The sequence below is a fragment of the Globicephala melas genome, chromosome 5, assembly GCF_963455315.2.
Source record: "Globicephala melas chromosome 5, mGloMel1.2, whole genome shotgun sequence".
In the NCBI taxonomy this organism is placed as follows: Eukaryota; Metazoa; Chordata; class Mammalia; order Artiodactyla; family Delphinidae; genus Globicephala; species Globicephala melas.
The window spans coordinates 86,092,961-86,113,902 of record NC_083318.1 but is presented as its reverse complement, the minus strand read 5'-3'; the positions used below and the strand labels follow the sequence as shown (position 1 = coordinate 86,113,902).

General features: G+C 34.5%; 1 protein-coding gene across 2 annotated transcripts in view; it reads left to right on the top strand.

Moving 5' to 3' along the window:
* The window catches only part of LOC115865694 (UDP-glucuronosyltransferase 2C1-like), a 33,862-nt gene extending 20,651 nt beyond the window's left edge, over positions 1-13,211 (top strand). For both annotated transcript variants that reach the window (XM_030880708.2, XM_070045532.1), the window contains exons 4-6: positions 5,265-5,352; positions 6,696-6,915; positions 12,932-13,211. In XM_030880708.2, coding sequence (XP_030736568.1) covers positions 5,265-5,352; positions 6,696-6,915; positions 12,932-13,211 — 588 coding nt within the window. The remainder of the gene's footprint in view (positions 1-5,264; positions 5,353-6,695; positions 6,916-12,931) is intronic.
* The last annotated feature ends 7,731 nt before the right edge of the window (positions 13,212-20,942 follow it).

Sequence of the window (20,942 nt, the reverse complement as noted above, 5' to 3'; positions counted from 1 at the left end):
CAATGTTCATTGCACCTCTGTTTACAATAGCCAGGACATGGAAACAACCTAAGTGTCCATCGACAGATGAATGGATAAAGAAGATGTGGCACATATATACATAAAAAGAAACGAAATTGAGTTATTTGTAGTGAGGTGGATGGACCTAGAGTCTGTCCTACAGAGTGAAGTAAGTCAGAAAGAGAAAAACAAATACCATATGCTAACATATATATGGAATCTAAAAAAAGAAAAAATGGTTTTGAAGAACCTAAGAGCAGGACAGGAATAAAGACGCAGATGTAGAGAATGGACTTGAGGACATGGGGAGGAGGAAAGGTAAGCTGGGACGAAGTGAGAGAGTGGCATGGACGTATATACACTACCAAATGTAAAATAGTTAGCTAGTGGGAAGCAGCCACATAGCACAGGGAGATCAGCTCAGTGCTTTGTGACCACCTAGAAGGGTGGGATAGGGAGGATGGGAGGGAGATGCAAGAGGGAGGAGATATGGGTATCTATGTATACGTATAGCTAATTCACTTTGTTATAAAGCAGAAACTAACACACCATTGTAAAGAAATTATACTCCAATAAAGATTAAAAGAAAAAAAGTCTTTAGCATTACTGTGAACTGGAAAATTAGTCACCCATAGCTTGTAGACCCCAAGTTGAAATTTTAATACAAAGAGAATTGGTGAGGGAGTTATATTAAAACATTAAACCTGTTAATATGTGAACTCTTCAAAAAAAAAAAAAAAGTAATGAAGCCATAATAGCTGAAAACTTCCCTAACTTGGGAAAGGAAATGGTCATCCAAGCAGAGACAATCCCAAATAGAATGAACCCAAAGAAGACCACACCAAGACATGTTGTAATGAAACAGCAAAAATAAAACATAAAGAGAGAATTTTAAAAGCCCAAGGAAAAAGGAACAAGTTAAGTACAAGGAAACTCCCATAAGGCTAAAAGCTGACTAGTCAGCAGAAACACTGCAGGCCTGAAGGGAGTGGCAGGATATATTTTAAATAATGAAAGGGGAAAACTTACAACCAAGAACACTCTACCCAGTAAGGCTCTCATTCAGATTTGATGGAGAGTTCAAAAGTTTTACAAGCAACCAAAAGCTAAGAGAGTTCAGCACCACCAAACTAGGTTTACAAGAAAAGTTAAGGGGACTTCTCTAAGTGAGAAAGAAAAGCCCACAACTAGAAACATAAAAATTGCAAAAGGAAAAATCTCATTGGTAAAGGCAAATATACTGCAAAGTCAGTAAATCAGCCATGTATTAAGCTAGAAGGAAGGCTAAAAGACAAAATTATACAATCATGTATACTCACAATAACTAGTTAAGGGATACACAAAACAAAAAGATTTAAAATATGATGTCAAAAACAGTAAGTGTGGTGAGGGAAGTAAAAAGGCAAGGTTGTTTAAAATGCATTTAATCTTAAGAGATCAGCAACTTAAGTACATATATTTGTATTTATTTTGCTAAGTACAGTGTGAGGAACATGGACAATAAGTATGTAATATCTTCACATGTTTTAACTAGACTTATCATGATAATCATTTTGACACATATAGAAATACCAAATCACTATGTTGTGTAACAGATACTATCATAGTGTTGTAGGTCAGTTTTATTTCAAAAAGAAACAAACAAACTCAAAGAAAAACAGATCAGATTTGTGGTTATCAGAGTCAGGGGATTGGGGAAGGGACAATTGGAAGAAGGTGGTTAAAAGGTTCAAACTTCCAGTTATAAGATAAATAAGTACTAGGGATGCAATAGACATCATAAATTTAGGTAACACTGCTGTACTTTATATGTGAAAATTGCTAAGAGAGTAAATCCTAAGAGTTTTCATGTCAAGAAACTTTTTTTAAAATTTCTTTAATGTTATACCTGCTGTGAGAATCATTTCATAATGTATGTGAGTAGAATCATAATGCTGTACACATTATACTTAGTGCTGTATGTCAATTATATCTCATAAAACTGGAAGATAAAAGAGGATATTATGAAAAGTTGCACAACAAAAATTAGACAATCTAGAAGAAGTGGATAAATGCTTTGAAAAACTCTATTTACTTACACTGACTAAAAAAGAAACAGATTACTTCAACAGACCTATATCAAATTAAGAGACTGAATTAGTAATCAAAGACCTGCCAAAAAGGAAAAATCAGGGTCAGATAACATCAATGGTAAATTCTACCAAATGTTTAAGGAATTGAATAATTAAGGTAATCCTTTTCAAATATTCAAAAAATGTGGAAAGAAGGAAACAATAAATTACTCTATGAGGCCAGATGTTCCCTGTTACAAAAGCCAGATAAAGACATCACACAAGAATAAAATTACGGACCATGATCATCTCTAAATATAGATATTAAAATACTCAAGAAAATATTTGCAGATCAGATCCGCTAGAATGTTGAAAACAGTATTCACCGTAGTAAAATAGTATTTATGCTATTTATGCAAAGTAAATAAATATTACATTCATTGAATTACCAAAAGTAAATCAATCAATGTAATACATTACATGATTATAATGAAGGGGAAATAAAAACACTATCAAATGACCATTTCAACTTACACAGAAAAGGAAGTTGAGAAAATCCAACATTCTCTGCTGATAAAAACTCTCAAGAAACTAGGAATAGAGGGAAAAGCCCTCAAAATGATACAGGGTATTTCTGAAAAACCCACAGCTAATATCATACTCAATGGTGGAAACTAAGATCAGGAACAATACAAGGATGTATTGTTTCACTGCTGTTATATAACCTTATACTAGAAGTTTTAGCATGGGAATTATACAGGAAAAAGAAATGAAAGGCATCCAAATTGGAAAGAGAGAGGTAAAACAATGTGTATTTGCAGATGACATGATCTTATGCATAGAAAATCTCAAGAATTCAGAAAAAGCTACTAGAACTAATTACCAAACTTAACAAAAGTGCAGAATACAAGATTAACATACAAAAATCAGTTTTGTTTATATAAATGTCAGTGAACACACTGAACATGAAATTTTTTAAATTCCATTTACGAAAACAACAAAACAAATACTTAAGAATGAACCTAATTAAGGAAGTAAAATATTTGCTGCTGAAAACCACAAAACATTATTGCTGCAAGAAATTAAAGAATACCTAAATACTTGGAAAGTCATCCCATGTTCATAGATAGGAAAGCTTAACATGGTTAAGAAGTCATTACTATCCAAAGCAATCTACAGATTAATGCAATGCCTATCAAAACTCTAACAGCCTTTTTTATAGAAATGAGTAATCCAATCCTCAACCTCATATGGAACTATAAGAACTACAATCAGACAAAAAAATCTTGAAAAACAACAAAGTTAAAGGAGTCACATTTATAAACATTGAAATTAGAAATATGCTATAATACCTACAGTAAATTAACACTGTTGTACTGGAAGAAGGACAGGCATATAACCCAATGGAACAGAAGAAAATGCAGAAATTAATCCTCATATATATGGTCAATTGATTTTCAACAAGAGTGCAAGACCATTCAATTGGGGGAAGGAACAGTCTCTTCTCAACAAATAATGCTGATAAAATCTTGATATCCACATGCAAAAGATTGAAGTTGGATCCTTACCCTACACCATATGCAAAAGTTAACTGAAAATGGATCAGAGACAAACTTTAGCAGTAAAACTGTAACACTTTCCCAAGAAAATTCTCAGGGAAAACTTTATCACATTGGATTATGTCAGGATTTCATAGATATAACACCAAAGCATAAGCAAAAAAAGTAAAAAAATAAATAAATAAATTGGACTACATCAAATGCAGAACTTTTGTGCATCAAAAGATACTATCAAGAAAGTAAAATACAATGTACAGATTGGGAGAAAATCTTTGCAAATCATATCGCTGACAAGGAATTAACATGCACAATACATAAAGAACTCCTACAGCTCAACAACAGCAACAAAAACCCAATTGAAAAAGGGGAAAGTACTTGAATAGACATTTTTCCAAAGAAGGTATACAAGTGGTCAAAAAGTATATGAAAAGATGCTCAACATCGTTAATCATTAGGGAAATGCAAATCAAAGAACAAAGAGATACCACTTCACATAGGACAGCTATTATTAAAAAAAAAAAAAACAAGTGTTAATGGAGAAATGAGACCTCCTGCATTGCTAGTAGGAGAGCAAAATCATGCATCTTCTCTGGAAAACATTTTTGTCGTTCCTCAGAAAATTAAACACGGAGCTATCATATAACCCAATAATTCTAATCCTGGCTATATAGCCAAAAGAATTGAAATCAGGGGCTCAAACAAATACTTGCACACCAATGTTCACAGCAACATTATTCACAATATAGTAAATGAGTGGATAAAGAAAATGTGATATACACACAAAACAGAATATTATTCAGCCTTAAAAAGAAAGGAAATTCTGGCATGGTACAACATGCATGACCTTGAAAACAATGCTAAGTGAAATAATGTTAAGTGGGAAAAGGGCAAATACTGTATGATTCCACTTATATCACAAGTCTAGAGTAGTCAAATTCAAAGAGACATGAAGTAGAATGTACTTTACCAGGGGCTAGGGAGTGGAGGAAATAGGGAGTTAGTTATTGCTTAATGGTACAGAGTCTATGTTAGGGAAGGTGAAAATATCTGGGGTATAGATAGTGCTTATGGTTACAAACATTATAAATGTATTTAATGCCACCAAATTCTATACTTACAATACTTTAAAATGATAAATATCATTATGTATATTTTACTATAATTAAAAAAGGCAATGCTTGATTCTATATTAATGTGTGTGTGTGTGTGTGTATATATATATATATATATATATACACACACACACACATACATATATATATATAACAAAGGTCAAAGCACTAACAGTTTCTTAGTGAGGTAAATAACATCTCTCCCCTTTGCCTCTGAAAACTGTTTCAAAAATCCTCTTTACCAGAATGGCTTAGTAACACCACTATGTAATTGTTTCAGGTACAGGTTATCTTTTTTCTTCATCTCCTAAGTAAGAATTAACCTGATGATGATAGCCTATCGATTAGGATTATTGCAAGCATTTGTAAACATGGTTATAGCATCAATGGTTTAAAAACATTCATTACTTAATCACTTCAGGTCTCAGTTTGCTTGTGTATTACCTGGAGGCACCGAACCAGATTAATTCTCAGTCAGTTGCTTCCTTCTGATAGGATGTGATTCTAAAAATTTTCTAGAGTAAAGGCATTTATCTTAACAGGTCCTATGGAGATACACAGGAAAGAAACCAGAAACTTTAGGAGCCAATACCCGACTATATGAGTGGATTCCACAGAATGATCTTCTTGGTAAGACCAAAGAGAAGCAAAATTAAATGGAAGTGAATGAGGGATAATCTGAATGATTACTCAATAACAAATAAATCCAACAAATTTCTATTCAAAATAAGGAATAAACAACAATAACAAAAAACCCTTGATGTCTTCTTCACATTTCTTGTGGAGCTTGTTAAAGAAAAAATTATAAATGGCACTTGATAAAGACTGTAAGGCACACATTATTCAAAACCATCATGATACATATAGCTACTACTGCAATAGACTTCTACAGTAAGTCAGAGAGATTGGGCTCAACTCTGAGTGCAAAAAGGAAAAGTTGGAAATTTGTAGGCAAAGTTCAGAGTAGGGGGTGTCACTGGATGGCAGATTACTAAGGAAACCTCAGGGCCAAGTGGGTACCCTGGCAAAACTGCCTGAATCAGATTCTTGCTGAAGGCAAACATCACTTGGGGGATGGTGAAGTATGAAGCAACAGCTACATAGGGTGATCAGATATCAGGTTGGAAGAGTCTCGCTAAACTGACTTAGTAGGATGCTTGCTAAAATTGGGCAATGCAGAGATAAACAAATAAACCCCCAAATCAGGGCCTAGTTGAGAAGAGAGTTCAGAGGAGTTTGACTAGACTTTGGTCAAGGATAGAATCTTTGTTAAGTTCTAACATAAATATGGAATTTATAATTCTCGCATTTATGATACAATCTCTCCCTCCTCAGAATCAGAGTCAAGGAAAGTACCTTTAGATCAGGCTCTCATTAACTTTTGTATACAATATTTCAGCATCATCCTGACTCTGTATCCATTTTCTCCCACCTCTCTTCTCTTTTTCTCACTATAACTATTTGAAAAAAATCTGATAAACCATTTCACCAACTATAATGTTATAAATGGTTCCATATTACTCAAAATAAAGGGCAAATTCCATTTTCCTAAACAGAAACCTCATGATCTTGCCCTCATCTATCTTTCTAGCCATTCTCACATTGAAACCCTGCATATATTACCCCCTTCCCCAACCACAGAAGCATTTTTTTCTTAAATCCCTCAGTCCTGTTTACTAAAGAATTCTCACCCCAAAAACTTGTCCAAAGGCAAGTATTTTTCATCATTTAACTCTGTGCAAACCTTTCAGAGGCTTATGGGATCACTTAATTGCTGGAATCACTAGTTGCTGCTTAGCATGGAATAATCAATTGCTGCTTTCTTTAGAGTTTATAGGCATTTACATATGGCCTCATGGCACACAATTATATAGAAGATGCTCCATAATTGAATTATTTATACAAGTGTCATGATTTTCTGTTTCTGAAACTCTTACAACATAGAATAATGATATATATTTTTTTCTTTTTAGGTCATCCCAAAACCAGAGCTTTTATTACTCACTGTGGAACCAATGGGATCTATGAAGCTATTTACCATGGGATCCCTATGGTGGGAATTCCTCTGTTTGGTGATCAGCATGATAATATTGCTCGTATAAAAGCCAAAGGGGCAGCTGTTGAAGTAGACTTGCAAAGAATGACAAGTTCCGATCTGCTTAACACTTTGAAAGCAGTTATTAACAACCCTTCGTGAGTATAGAATATATTCTTTTCTGAGAAGCATCAGTATTTTAAAAGGAGTAAATTGTTTTATTCTACTAAATTGATTACTTTTACATAATCACCAGGGGCTGGCTAACATTAAATATGATTGGTTTATACCTTTCAAATTTTATGAATGCATTTAGATTCACCTGGGCAATAGATTACTGGGCAACAACGTACAATCTCAAAGAAATACTAAATTTATTTAAATAAACTAAGCTATTACTAAATATTATTATTTTTATTAATAGTGTTTGTTGTTTATTTCTTAAAAATTACAGATATTACCATTATAAAGAATTCAGGCAATATGACAAAAACATAAGGAGATAAAAATGAAAACCCACTTAACTCTCCTCATGTAGCTATAACCAATTACCAGTAGAAATATTACCTCAGCTATTTCCTTGTGCTAATTAATAAATAGAAAAGAAAAATAATCCTATAAAAATGGGATCATGTTACTTTTTAATTAAAAATATTTCAAGAGAAAGTCAATGAAGTAAAATTGAGAGCTCCAAGTGGAGACATAGAAGACCCCAGCCTCCCTGTCCCCTGAAAAAGATCAACAATTAGACACTATCCATGAATAAAAATATCTCTGGGAGAGCTCTAAAGTTCACTTAAGAAATTTTAGCAACAATGTGGAACAAAAAAACTCTGAGAATAATCACACAAGAACAGTGAAGACAGCTTATTTATGCCTGCATCATCCCATCCCCAGGCCAGCATTGCTCAGCACCAACAGAGAAATTCCCAGCTAGAAAGAGTTCCTCACCAGGAAGGGAAGAGTGAACTGAGTGACCAGCTTCTAAAGCCTTTTGGGGCACAGAAGTAGAAAAACCAATCCTAAATTTGTATGAAGCCACAAAATATCTCAAATAGCCAAAGAAGTCCTGAGAAAGAAGAATGAAGCTGAAGGCATCCCACTTCCTACTTCAAACTATACTGCAAAGCTAAAGTAAATTTAAAAGTATGGTATTGGCATAAAAATAGACAAATAGACCAAAGGACAGGATTGAGAGCACTGAAACAAACCTTCATATACAAAGTTGAATAATATTTGAAAAAAGAGCCAAGAATAATCAATAGGAAAATGGTTGTCTCTTCATTAAATGGTACTGGGGTAAATTGATAATCATATGCAGGAGAATGAAATTTGGAACTCTATGTTCCATCACTTAGAATCATTGACTAGAAATGGATTAAATAGTAAAACATAACCTGAAACCATGAAACTCCCAGAAGAAAACAAAGGGGAAAAATTCCTTGACAAGGGTTTTGCCAACAATATTTTAGGTATGACACCAACAACACAAGGAACAAATGCAAAAATCAACAAGTGGGACTACATCAAACTTAAAAGCTTCTGCACAGCAAAATAAATGATCCACAAAATGAAAGGCAACTGGCAAAATGGAAGAAAATACTTGCAAAGTACATATCTGATAAGAGGTTAATATACAAAACATATAAAGAACTCTTATAAAGCAGAGTTACTGAATAGATACTTGTCCAAAGAAGACACACAAATGGCTAACACGTACATGAAAAGCAGTTTGATGTCACTAAGCATCAGGAAATGCAAATCCAAACCTTAATAAGGTATCACCTCACACCTGGTAGAATGGCCACCATCAAAAGACAAGGTATATTGTCTTTTCATCTTGTTTATTGTTTCCTTTGCTGTGCAAAAGCTTTTAAGTTTCATTAGGTCCCATTTGTTTATTTTTGTTTTTATTTTCATTACTCTAGGAGGTGGGTCAAAAAAGATCTTGCTGCAGTTTATGTCAAGGAGTTCCTACGTTTTCCTCTAAGACTTTTATAGTGTCTGGTCTTACATTTGAGTGTCTGGTCTTTAATCCACTTGAAGTTTATTTTTGTGTATGGTGTTAGGTAGTGTTCTAATTTCATTCTTTGACATGTAGCTGTCCAGTTTTCCCAGCACCACTTATTGAAGAGACTGTCTTTTCTCCATTGTATGTTCTTGCCTCCTTTGTCATAAATTAGGTGACCATATGTGCATGGTTCTATCTCTGGGCTTTCTATCCTGTACCATTGACCTATATTTCTGTTTTTGTGCCAGTACCATACTGTCTTGATTACTGTAGCTTTGTAGTATAGTTGGAAGTCTGGAAGCCTGATTCCTCCAGCTCCGTTTTTCTTTCTGAAAATTGCTTTGGCTATTTGGGGTCTTTTGTGTTTCCATACAAATTGTAAAAATTTTTGTTCTAATTCTGTGAAGAATGCCATTAGTTTGATAAGGATTGCATTGAATCTGTAGATTGCTTTGGGTAGTATAGTCATTTTTCACAATATTGATTCTTCCAATCCAAGAACATGGTATATTTCTCCATCTGTTTATGTCATCTTTGATTTCTTTCATCAGAGTTTTATAGTTTTCTGAGTACAAGTCTTTCACCTCCTTAGGTAGGTTTATTCCTAGGTATTTTATTCTTTTTGTTGCAATGGTAAATGGGATTGTTTCCTTAATTTCTCTTTCTGATTTTTCGTTGTTAGAATATAGGAATGCCAGAGGTTTCTGTGCATTAATTTTGTATCCTGCAACCTTACCAAATTCATTGATTAATTCTAGTAGTTTTCTGGTGGCATCTATAGGATTTTCTATATATAGTATCATGTCATATGCAAACAGTGACAGTTTTACTTCTTCTTTTCCAATTTGTATTCCTCTTATGTCTTTTTCTTCTCTGATTTCTGTGGCTAGGACCTCCAAAACTATGCTGAATAAGAGTGGCAAGAGTGGACATCCTTGTCTTGTTCCTGATCTTAGAGGAAACGCTTTCAGTTTTTCACCATTGAGTGTGATGTTTGCTGTGGGTTTGTCATACATGGCCTTTATTGTGTTGAGTAGGTTCCCTCTATGCCCATTTTCTGGAGAGTTTTTATCATAAATGGGTATTGAACAAAAGCTTTTTCTGCATCTATGGAGATGATCATATGGTTTTTATTCCTTAATTTGTTAATATGATGTATCACATTGATTGATTTGCATATACTGAAGAATCCTTGCATCCCTGGGATAAATCCCACTTGATCATGGTGTATGATCGTAAGGACAACCTTCAGAATGTGAGAAAATATTTGCAAATGAAGCAATGGACAAAGGATTAATCTCCAAAATGTACAAACAGCTCATCATGGAGCTCAATATCAAAAAAAAAACCAAAAAAGAATCCAATTAAAAAATGGGCAGAAGACCTAAATAGACATTTCACCAAAGAAGACATACAGATTGCCAACAAACACATGAAAAGATGCTCGACATCACTAATTATTAGAGATAAAATCAAAACTACAATGAAGTATCACCTCACACTGGTCATAATGGCCATTATCAGAAAATCTAGAAACAATGAACGCTGGAAAGGGTGTGGTGAAAAGGGAACCCTCTTGCACTGTTGATGGGAATGTAAATTGATACAACCACTATGGAGAATAGTATGGAGATGCCTTTAAAAACTAAAAATAGAACTACTATATGACCCAGCAATGCCACTCCTGGGCATATACCCTGAGAAAACCATAATTCAAAAAGAGATATGTACCACAATATTCATTGCAGCACTATTTACAATAGCCAGGACATGGAAGCAACCTAAATGCCCATTGACAGATGAATGGATAAAGAAGATGTGGCACATATATACAATGGAATATTACTCAGCCTTAAAAAAAATTGAGTTATATGTAGTGAGGTGGATGGACCTAGAATCTGTCACACAGAGTGAAATAAGTCAGAAAGAGAAAAACAAATACTGTATGCTAACGCATATATATGGAATTAAAAAAAATGGTACTGATGAACCTAGTGGCAGGGCAGGAATAAAGATTTAGACATAGAGAATGAACTTGAGGACACAGCGGGGGAGAGGGAAGCTGGGGTGAAGTTAGAGTAGCAGCGACATACATACACTACGAAATGTAAAATGATTAGCTAGTAGGAAACAGCAGCATAGCACAGGGAGATCAGCTTGGTGCTTTGCGATGACCTAGAGGGGTGGGATAGGGAGGGTGGGAGGGAGGCTCAAGAGGGAGGGGATATGGGGATATTTGTATGCATTTGGCTGATTCACTTTGTTGTACAAAAGAAAGTAACATAGATTGTGAAGCAATTATACTCCAGTAAAGATCTATTAAAAAAAAAATAAGACAAGTTATAACAAGTGTTGGTAAGGATATGAAGAATGGGGAACTCTAGTGCACTCTTGGTGGGAATGCAAATGGTGCAGTGACTATAAAAAAGAAGTATGGAGGCTCCTCAAAAGATTAAAAATAGAACTACTACACTCTCCAGTAATCCTACTTCTGGGTATGTATCTAAAGGGAATAAAAACAGAATATGGAAGAGATATCTTCACTCCCATGTTCATTGCAGCCTTGTTCACAATAGCCAAATATAAAAACAACCTAAGTTTCTGTCAGTGGATGAAAGGATAAAGAATATGTGGCATATGTATATAAAGGAATATTATTCAGCAAAGAGAAAATAGGAAATCTTTCCATTTGTGATAATATGGCATCATGCTAAATGAAATACGTCAGAGAAGGAAAAATACTGTATGATAGCACTTATATTTGTATATAAAAAGTGAAACACACAGAAAAAGATACTAGAGTGGTGGTTACCAGGAGCTAGGAGTTGGAGGAATGAAGAGATGTTATACAAAATTACAAACTTTCAGTAAATTGAAACTTACTTCAGTGAATAAATTGTGGGGAACTTTGAACAACATGAAGATTAGCTGTAATCATAGATAAATAAATTCCTAATGATGAATGATTATATTTATTATGTTATTCTTTCTCATAAAAATCAAATAAATATACTGTGAGGAAAAAACATTAAAATTAAAAGTATTTTATTATTTTTTTTTTTTTATCTGACGATTTTATTATTTTTTTTATCTGACAAATATTTTGTTTCTGTGTCTTGGAGCTTTTGTTGTTGTTGTTTCCTTGTTTTCCTGAGATATATCCAGAGGTATTTACTCCTTAAATTCTTGTGTATTAAGAAAGGCCTGTAGTATTTTCTTTTTAACCAAAGAGCAACAGGACTTTGTATAATTTTTTTTTTTTAGCCACAATTATCTTCCTCAGAACTTTCTACATGCTGTTCCACTATTTTCTATAATTTAATGTTCTGTATTCTCCATCAATGGTGACTGCACTTCAGTGTGGGAGAATAACCTCCCTTCTTCATGTCCTTCACAAACCCAAGGAAATCCTTTTTCTAAGTCAGCCGTTCAAAAACTTAAACCAAAACCAGGGACTGGTCTTCTGTTCCTTGACTAAAATTAGAAGGGTTAGTGTTCTAGTTATTGCCATTTTTCCCTCTCATCACTGCACTTGCATCCCTCTGTTGCTTGAAGCAAAGTTTCCAGCATCTACTCAATCTCAGGCCCTACTTCTTGCCCATAGGGTCATATTAAGCTTTTTGTTTTCAATTGAAATATCAGGGCCGTGAAGATCACAGACTGAAATCTTTCTTGCTACTGTTGAAGACTAGCTTCTTGTTAACACTAACACTCCAGACAGAACCTGGGGAAGGTTGAGGGGGAAGGGGAAGGGGTTCCTTTCTCATAGACCTACCCCTCAATGCTGCTTCCTGTCACTATCATGTTCCCAATACCATACTCAGCAAATGAGATCAAATTCTGTATTCTCAACTCACATATTCTACATTCCTATTTCTGAACATTTAAAATTCTACTTCCAATTAGAAATTATTTTTTCCCCTACCTCCAATCATTACTAAGACTATGAAACATCCAATGAATTCCAGCTGATAGACCACCTTATCTAGAAATATCTCGAGGAAACAAACTTTCATGTGCATTCTGTGCCCTTAGTGATATATTTATGAAATAATGTATTAATAATTATGTAATATACCTTTGATAATATATAAAAATTTTAGGTATTTCATGTCCTTAACAAATTTTTCAAGTGAGTATCTACATATTTATTCAATCCTTAGCTATAAAGAGAATGCTATGAAGTTATCAAGAATTCACCATGATCAGCCTATGAAGCCCCTGGACCGAGCAGTCTTCTGGATTGAGTTTATCATGCGCCACAAAGGAGCCAAACACCTTCGGCCAGCCATCCACAACCTCACCTGGTACCAGTACAATTCTTTGGATGTGATTGGGTTCCTGCTAGCATGCGTGGCAACTTTTATATTCCTGGTCACTAAATGTTGCCTGTTTTGTTACTGGAAGTTTGGTAAAACTGCAAAGAAGAAAAAGAAAGAGTAGTGGGGTTTTTTTTGTTTTTTTAACAGTTGGGCTGGAAACCTTGATAAACTCCATCTGAATTAATCCAGCCACTGATTTGAACAGATTCCTCTCCTACTCTCCTGGGTTCTTATCCATTCCTCAGCTTATCAGGTCAAAGATCAAAGACTCACCCCCAAAATGTGCCACATGATTTAGAATTAAGGTTTAAAATAATCTATTCTCTAAAAAGAGATGATAAACAAATAAACACATGGAAGTTGCTACCATTAAAGACTTAGTGTTTTACTTCATTCATTGCTTTCAGCTCAACAAATTGAGATGCTGCTTGAGGCCTTAGGAACATAATGATTAACAATTTTCAGTACTGATCATATTGAATATTTCCTAAATATCTAACATCATTTTGGGTCCAGCATGTAAGAATTATTACATATTATCTAAAGGAACTTTACAAGAAGTAGTGTAGAGCATACTCTCTCTAGTCAGAGTTTCCCTTCCAATCAGGAAGGTCAGGAGACTGTTAGGGTTTCTACTCTGCTATTAAGCACATTTTACACCATCACTTTCCTTTCATATGACACACTGGACTTTGTCTCTCTTAGAATATAAAACACTATTTTTTGTCTTTGATTTGAAGATTGTCTTTCATTTGGATATTAATAATGATAGTACTTCATTTGTATTGTAACACTTTGTGGCTTCAGAAAACTAGCTAATTATCATATGTTAGCATGGTTAATAGTATAATGGAGCAAAAGTAAATGATTGGAATTTAATACCCACTTTTTAAAAGTAACTTAATTTTTTAAAAATTCTTTCCTACATTAATTTTACTTACAATAAACACATTTGGAAATAAGCAAACTTCTTAGACTACACTGCAGATTCTTTGGGGGAAAAATGCATTTCTCTGAAATACTATCTGCTGTGAGGATGATTTCTACATATAATCAGAAACTCGGTGAGTTTTCTCATTTCTTCCTTTTCTTTTACTCCATAACTTCCCCTGGTCTTCTCACAAACTGTATTGTGATCACTATACCAAGCACAAGTACTTAGGCTTCTTATTAACTAGTTGTCAGCCTGAAATCTGCAGTAAACGTGAAGACAACATGTTGAATTTTAATAGAAAGTTCTCAAAAAAAAAAAGAGTATTCCCTCTCCTTCTTCTCTAACCATACAGGGTCAATTTTGGGGAGTTCTGACAGTGATTTTATTTTGAAATTCTGCCAAATTCTCCATTTAAAAAAAAGTCTCTTTCTTTCATTTCCAAAAAGTCTATCTTCAGTATGCTTGCCAATAATTTGCCCATGAGGTCAAAAAATTATTCAATATAATACATATCAACCAAGTTCAGTAATAATTTACTATGGACTTTGATATTTATAACCCAAGCAAAATAGACTGAAAGTTACTATCATAGAACAAACATAAGTCTATCAAATATAAAATTATTTTAGAAAATAATATAAAATTATCTTAGGACAAATGAAAATTATTTGGGCATTTATCTGTTTTTTTAAACAGGAATAGTGGCACAAATAAGTACAATGTAAATATAAATTTATTCTTAAATGGCAAATTAACTATAAAGAAATATAGCAGAAAAAATGTATTTTCTTAATTTTATGAGATTTGAAATAAATAATTATTATACTTTAAGGTATAAAGTTTCAAAAATGTAAGCACTAATGCTGTTTGTTTTAAGATCTAATTCATGTAATCAAAACAATAACTTACCATACTTCTAAATCATTTATTCTGGCAATAAGGTAATGTTCTTTCCTATAATAATCTTTAAAATCATAGTTTAATCTTAATGTCAAGGTATCTCTTTACTTTTTCATTCTTATAAAATGATTTAATATAAGGGAGTTTAAACTCAAGATTTGGATACGTTGTTAGCAATTTCTGTTTATTAAAAAAAACTACTCCTAAAAATAAATGAATATATTCTATTTATAGAGACCAAAGCTTTTCTTAAACACAAATATTTACCTATTTATATTATCTATGCATCATTATATTAACTAAATTAACAATCTGGTAATAATTTTAGGTATGCAGAGGTTAAACCTTTCTAATATGCTATATTTTTCCAGTTTAAGTTTCAATAAGAAGATTTTTCCTGGAGTTTGATGACCTCTGGCTTTCCTAGTCAGTTAAAACAATATGATTTAAAATACTCTATTTGTAAACTACATATAATCTATATTATATAATCTATATGTTAGGAAATCCTGCTCAAATATCTTCTGTGTCATGACTTATTTGAAAATGATAATAGGTGTATGCAGGTATTTTGTACATGTGCACATGCATATATGTGTGAACACAAAGTGAAGCTCTATCTGTTATAAATAAAAAGTGATTCATATGGTTGTATGTCTTGATTGTCAAACTTGCTTCCCTTTTCTGATGAGGAGTGTTTGTTACTGTAATGTTCTACATATTTTACCAAAAATAATGATTAACCTACAGCCTCAGACCTACCATACTCCCCAAATTTATGGGACTATCAATGGTGATATTTCAAATGGCAATACAGTTGGGACTTTTGAGTCTGCTGCCTATGGAACAAGGAACTATCAGTTCAGCAATGCACATTGAATCACTACCTACCCTTGGCTTCTCAATGTCATTTCCTCTGCAGGTTCTTTGCTTATGAATCCCACTCCAATTCTACCATGGTTCTAGATTCTGGCTCTAATGTCTCACTCTCAATTCCTCCATTAATTTCCCACAGAGATGACCTTTTTATATCTTCAGATGTAAACCACTCCTATATGGTATCAGAAGTCAACATGACACCATGAAATGCAGGCACCTGTTTTTCACCTTTGTCAGGTGGTAAAATCATGATTCTTCTACAGAGGGAAAGCTCCCCACATCGTGGATCATTTGCCCTGGTTAACATGCTTCATTTTAGATCCTGTCTCCTTTCCAGGACTCCTAGACATAAAATCTCATCATGCAGTTAGCAATAGTGATGATCCTAAAACTCATGGAGAGTTTGGAACAAATTAGACCTTTCTTCCTTTATTGATATAAAACTGCTATTTCATCATGCTCACTGAGAATGAAGAAATGCCCCAAGGTCGATATAAATGGTTAAATGAGAAATTGATTTCTAAAGATTATAATTTCTTCCATGCTAAGTATGGAAGTGCAGCATAAAGAATTTGCATCACTCACATGTGTCTCAATTTGGTCTCCAGTTGCACCTAGTCAGCCACCAGAGAATAAACAGGTTACACATGGGAAGGTGAATTTCCTTTTGGGGTGTAAAGAAAGGCAAGCAGAGAAACCCCAGTGGCTTAAGAGCCCACCCTAATGATGCAGATCTCACCAGGAATCAACAAGTCTTCCCTTCCATAGCGAAAAGACTCATCCTCCTATGTATATTTTATAGAATAAAGGTTATTGCAGGACTAAATTCCTGGTTAATCCATGATCAGTAACGTGAGTGATGAATGAGATGCACTAAGTGAAATGATGTCTTTCACCTCCATCTCCATGTCATTTATATATTTCTTCCTAGGTAAGCTGGAACTTCCTGAAATGTATTGATTATTGCAATTTAATATAAACAAAAGGTTGCTTGATAACTGCCTGGAAAGAACAAGTCCATGAAGAAGTATAGCATGATTTAATCTATCAAATGTTTTCCCATATCTAAATTTGTGTCTCTGGTTTCAAGAAAAAATATAAGTATTGGAAAAACTGAAAAATATTACTAAGCAAGGAGGAATGGGTAAAAGAGAGATTCAACAGCAAAAAGCTAAAAATTAGCACTTTTATATATTATAGCTTGGTCAAAATATCTCCTTTGTCAGCTTCTATCCATAGACTAAATCAACAATGCTGTGATGGGTGCCTGTTCAAGGAATGACATAAAAAATCTGGAGAGTTAGGCTGGAGAACTGACTTGGTTGTAAAAGCCTATTGGCAGTAATAGTAGAATCAGAAAATAGATACTTGATAATAATAATTCTAATGTTAATCCCCAAAGTTTTAGTTTTCCTTAGCAAATGAATTTTAATCCATTGAGAAGGAAGGAGTAATAACAATGCCCAGAGACAACTCATCCATAACTAAGCAATTTTCCTTCCTAATAGAGAAATAGCACAGATACAGTAATAGAAAAATTTGATCTGGAGAAGAGATATCAGAGATATCATTCTGAAAGCTGCAGGAACATCAGGTGTGAGCCCTTAGAAATGTTTGATTTGTAAGGCAAACAAACATAAAGTTTACATAAAGTAGTCATACTTTCTTATGCTTAAAGTAGATTTTTTACTAAAACCATGTTTGAAAGATGTAGTTCCTCATGAGTTTATTTATATTTAATGAAGTTTCTTACTGCAGTATAATATAAATGGTTACGTTTTCTTTGTAACTCCTCCTGTCAAGAGGTGAAGCTACTTCTCCAGCCTTGAGTTTGGTCCTGCCTCATGACCCGTTTTAAAACCCAATAGAAGGTAGCAGTGTTTGTGATATATCATGTATTTGATAAATATGGAAAAAGCAGAAATTATGAGGAAAATGAAGGTACATGTTTGTTTCTGCAGAATTAGTGCTTTGGAAAATATGATAGAATGAGAACTTTAGACCATCGTATTAAGACTAAGTGAGAAAGCCAGAGGAGCCTCCTTGTCAGAATATAAAGCAATTCTCATCTCTTGCAGAAGGCAAAAGAAAAAGAAAAATCAGTTTTATTTTAAAATAAAACATTTCCAGTTCTACTTAAATTCCCAACGTAGTTTTAACTTTTTTGAAGAGCAGGACCCTGGTTGAGAAAGAAAAGAATGCCAAGACATCAGAGAAATAGTTAATGTATGTGAAAATCTTGAATTCCTAGATTCCCCTGAGCCCACTCCTCTCTGTGAAGGGGTAGCACTTCTCCATTGTTTGAGGATGATATACGGTCCTCTACCCTACAGAACATCTTATGTCCCTCTCAGTATCTGCTCTTATCTCCCCTCTTGGCCACAGGCCAATGACTAGGGTTAAGTCACAGTGTATAAAGCCAGGTATAAGAAGGATCAACCAAGGGAGGAAACATAGTATAGCTCAAAAGAACTGGAGGACCTATCCAATATTTACCAGCAGGAACTGAGAGATTATATATGGAACTGTATGCTGAAGAATAGGATTAAGGAAAGTAAAACATAAAGTTGTATAAGGAAGCATCATTTAAAACTTTGGAGCACTGTCAGGACATAGGATTTAATACCTGGGTTCAGACTCCAGGAGATGGTGGTAACAGAGTACTGAGATTCCTGTAGAAACTTGGAAAAAGTGATGGCCCATAGGACGTAAAATTGATATGCTGGAAGTGCCATGATAAACAGTGAAAGAAGGAATCCAACGGCTTAGAATAGTGGATATATTAAGATTTACATGCTTGTAAGTCTGGAAAATCTACCACATGATTGTTTACTGAAGTTATAAATTGTTCAGTGTGGCCATATTCTGAGGGCCAGGTGGTTGGCAGTAACAAAACTGAGCTCAATGATGTTAATTGTAATCAAATCCAAAAATAAGAGAGACTAGGTGATGGTACTCAATCATCAGAAGTCAGACAGTCACAATGATCACAGTGAACAGTGAGGTTAGAGTGGCAGCCAAGCAGTCTTAACCCATGAAAAGCTATCAATATGGTGATAGAGATAAACAGGCCACCAAAAAGGGCATTGTCCTGTCTACCAGAAGAGTTTGAGGATCAGTATCAGAAGGATGAGGACCATCGTTTCACTCAAATCATAATCACTTATCAAGCTTTTAGACCTGAGAGTTTTTAGACCTGATCCATTGACTAATGAAGAGACTAAGTCCTTTAGAGGAAGAACGCTGTAGCAACACAGTAAGTGTGCATGCTAATAATTTCCTCAATTCTTTCCCAAGAGGATGACAGCATCCTGGGACAGCTAATGATTTTTTCAGTCCCTCAAATATATAATTGGATAGAAATACTTTGTCAGTGGCACAAATGCAAACTGTATCCTTGACATGTGGGATAAAAGTTATAATAGTGGGAAAGGTCGGGTAGAAGCACTCTGTATTAGATTCCTAGGGCTGCTATAACAAATTACCACAAACTTAGTAGTTTATAACAACTGAAATTTATTCTTTCACAGTTATGGAAGCCAGAAGTCTGAAATCAAGGTGTTGTTATGCTCCATTGCTTTTTGAGATTTCTTGAAAAATCCATTCCATGGCTCGCTACAAGATTCTGTTGGCTTCTGACAATGCATGTTGTTCCTTGGCTGTGGTTTCTCTCCAATTGCTGTCTCTCTCTTCACATCACCTTTTCCTTTGTGTGTCTATAAACCCTTTCCATCCTTCTTGTCATAAGAATATCTGTCATTGGATTTAGAGCCCATCCTAAATCCAGTATGAACTTATCTCGATATCTTTAACTTAATTACAGGCATACATCAGAGGTATAGCAGGTTGGATTCCAGACCACCACAGCAAAGCAAAGGTCACAGTGAAGTGAGTCACAAATTTATTTGTTTCTCAGTAGATGTAAAAGTTATGTCTGTACTGTAATGTAATCTATTAAGTGTGTAAAAAAATGTACCTTCCTTAATTAAAAAAGATTTTATTGCTAATCAATGTTAATCATCATCTGAACCTTCAATGTGTCATAATCTTTTTGCTGGTGGAGGTCTTACCTTTTTGATGACTGTTAATGAGTCAGGCTGGTGGTTGCTTAAGACAAGGGTGGCTGTGGCACATCAATTGACTCTTTCTTTTGTTTCTCTGTAACATACAATGCTATTTGAAAACATTTTGTGTTCAATAGAACTTCATTTGAAATTGGAGTCAATCCTCTCAAACCTTGCTGCCCCTTTATCAAGTAAGTTTATGCAATATTCTAAATCATTTGTTTTCATTTCAACAATCTTCATAGCATCTGCACCAGCACTACTTTCCATCTCAAGAAGTCACTTTCTTTACTAATCCATAAGAAGCAACTCCTCACACATTAGTTCTATCATGAGATTGCAGCAATTCAGTCACATCTTTAGTCTCCACTTCTTTTTTTTTTGGCTGCTTTGGGTCTTAGTGGTAGCACGTGGGCTTCTCTCTAGTTATGGAGGGTGGGTTTTCTTTTCTCTAGTTGTGGTGTGGGCTCCAGAGTGCATGGGCTCTGTAGTTTGCGGCACACAGGTTCTCTCATTGAGGTGCACAAGCTCAGTAGTTGTGGCGCGCAGACTTAATTGCCCCGTGCCATGTGGGATCTTCGTTCCCTGACCAGGAATTGAACCCATGTCCCCTGCATTGGAAGGCGGATTCTTTACCACTGGACCACCAAGGAAATCCCTAGGCTCCACTTCTTTTTTTTTTTTTTAACATTAAAATAAATTATTTTATTTATTTATTATTTATTTCTAAATCTTAGGTTCTATTACTTTTTATTTATTTATTTATTTTCACACACACACACACACACACACACACACACACACACACTGTATTTTATTTTTACAAAAGATAGACTGACACCAAGCACTGTAAATGGATGACCACAACAAAAGCAACAATGATTGCAATTACCAAACACGAAACATACTCATACTATGTCATAATATTGATATTCAGTCCAGTAATCCTCCACTGTAACAGTTCCTTTACTTTGCAGTGAAAATTGATTTGTATATTTTTTGCCTAGGCTCCACTTCTGAGTCCTCTTGCTATTTTCACACGTGCAGTTCCTTCCTCCACTGAAGTCTTGAACTG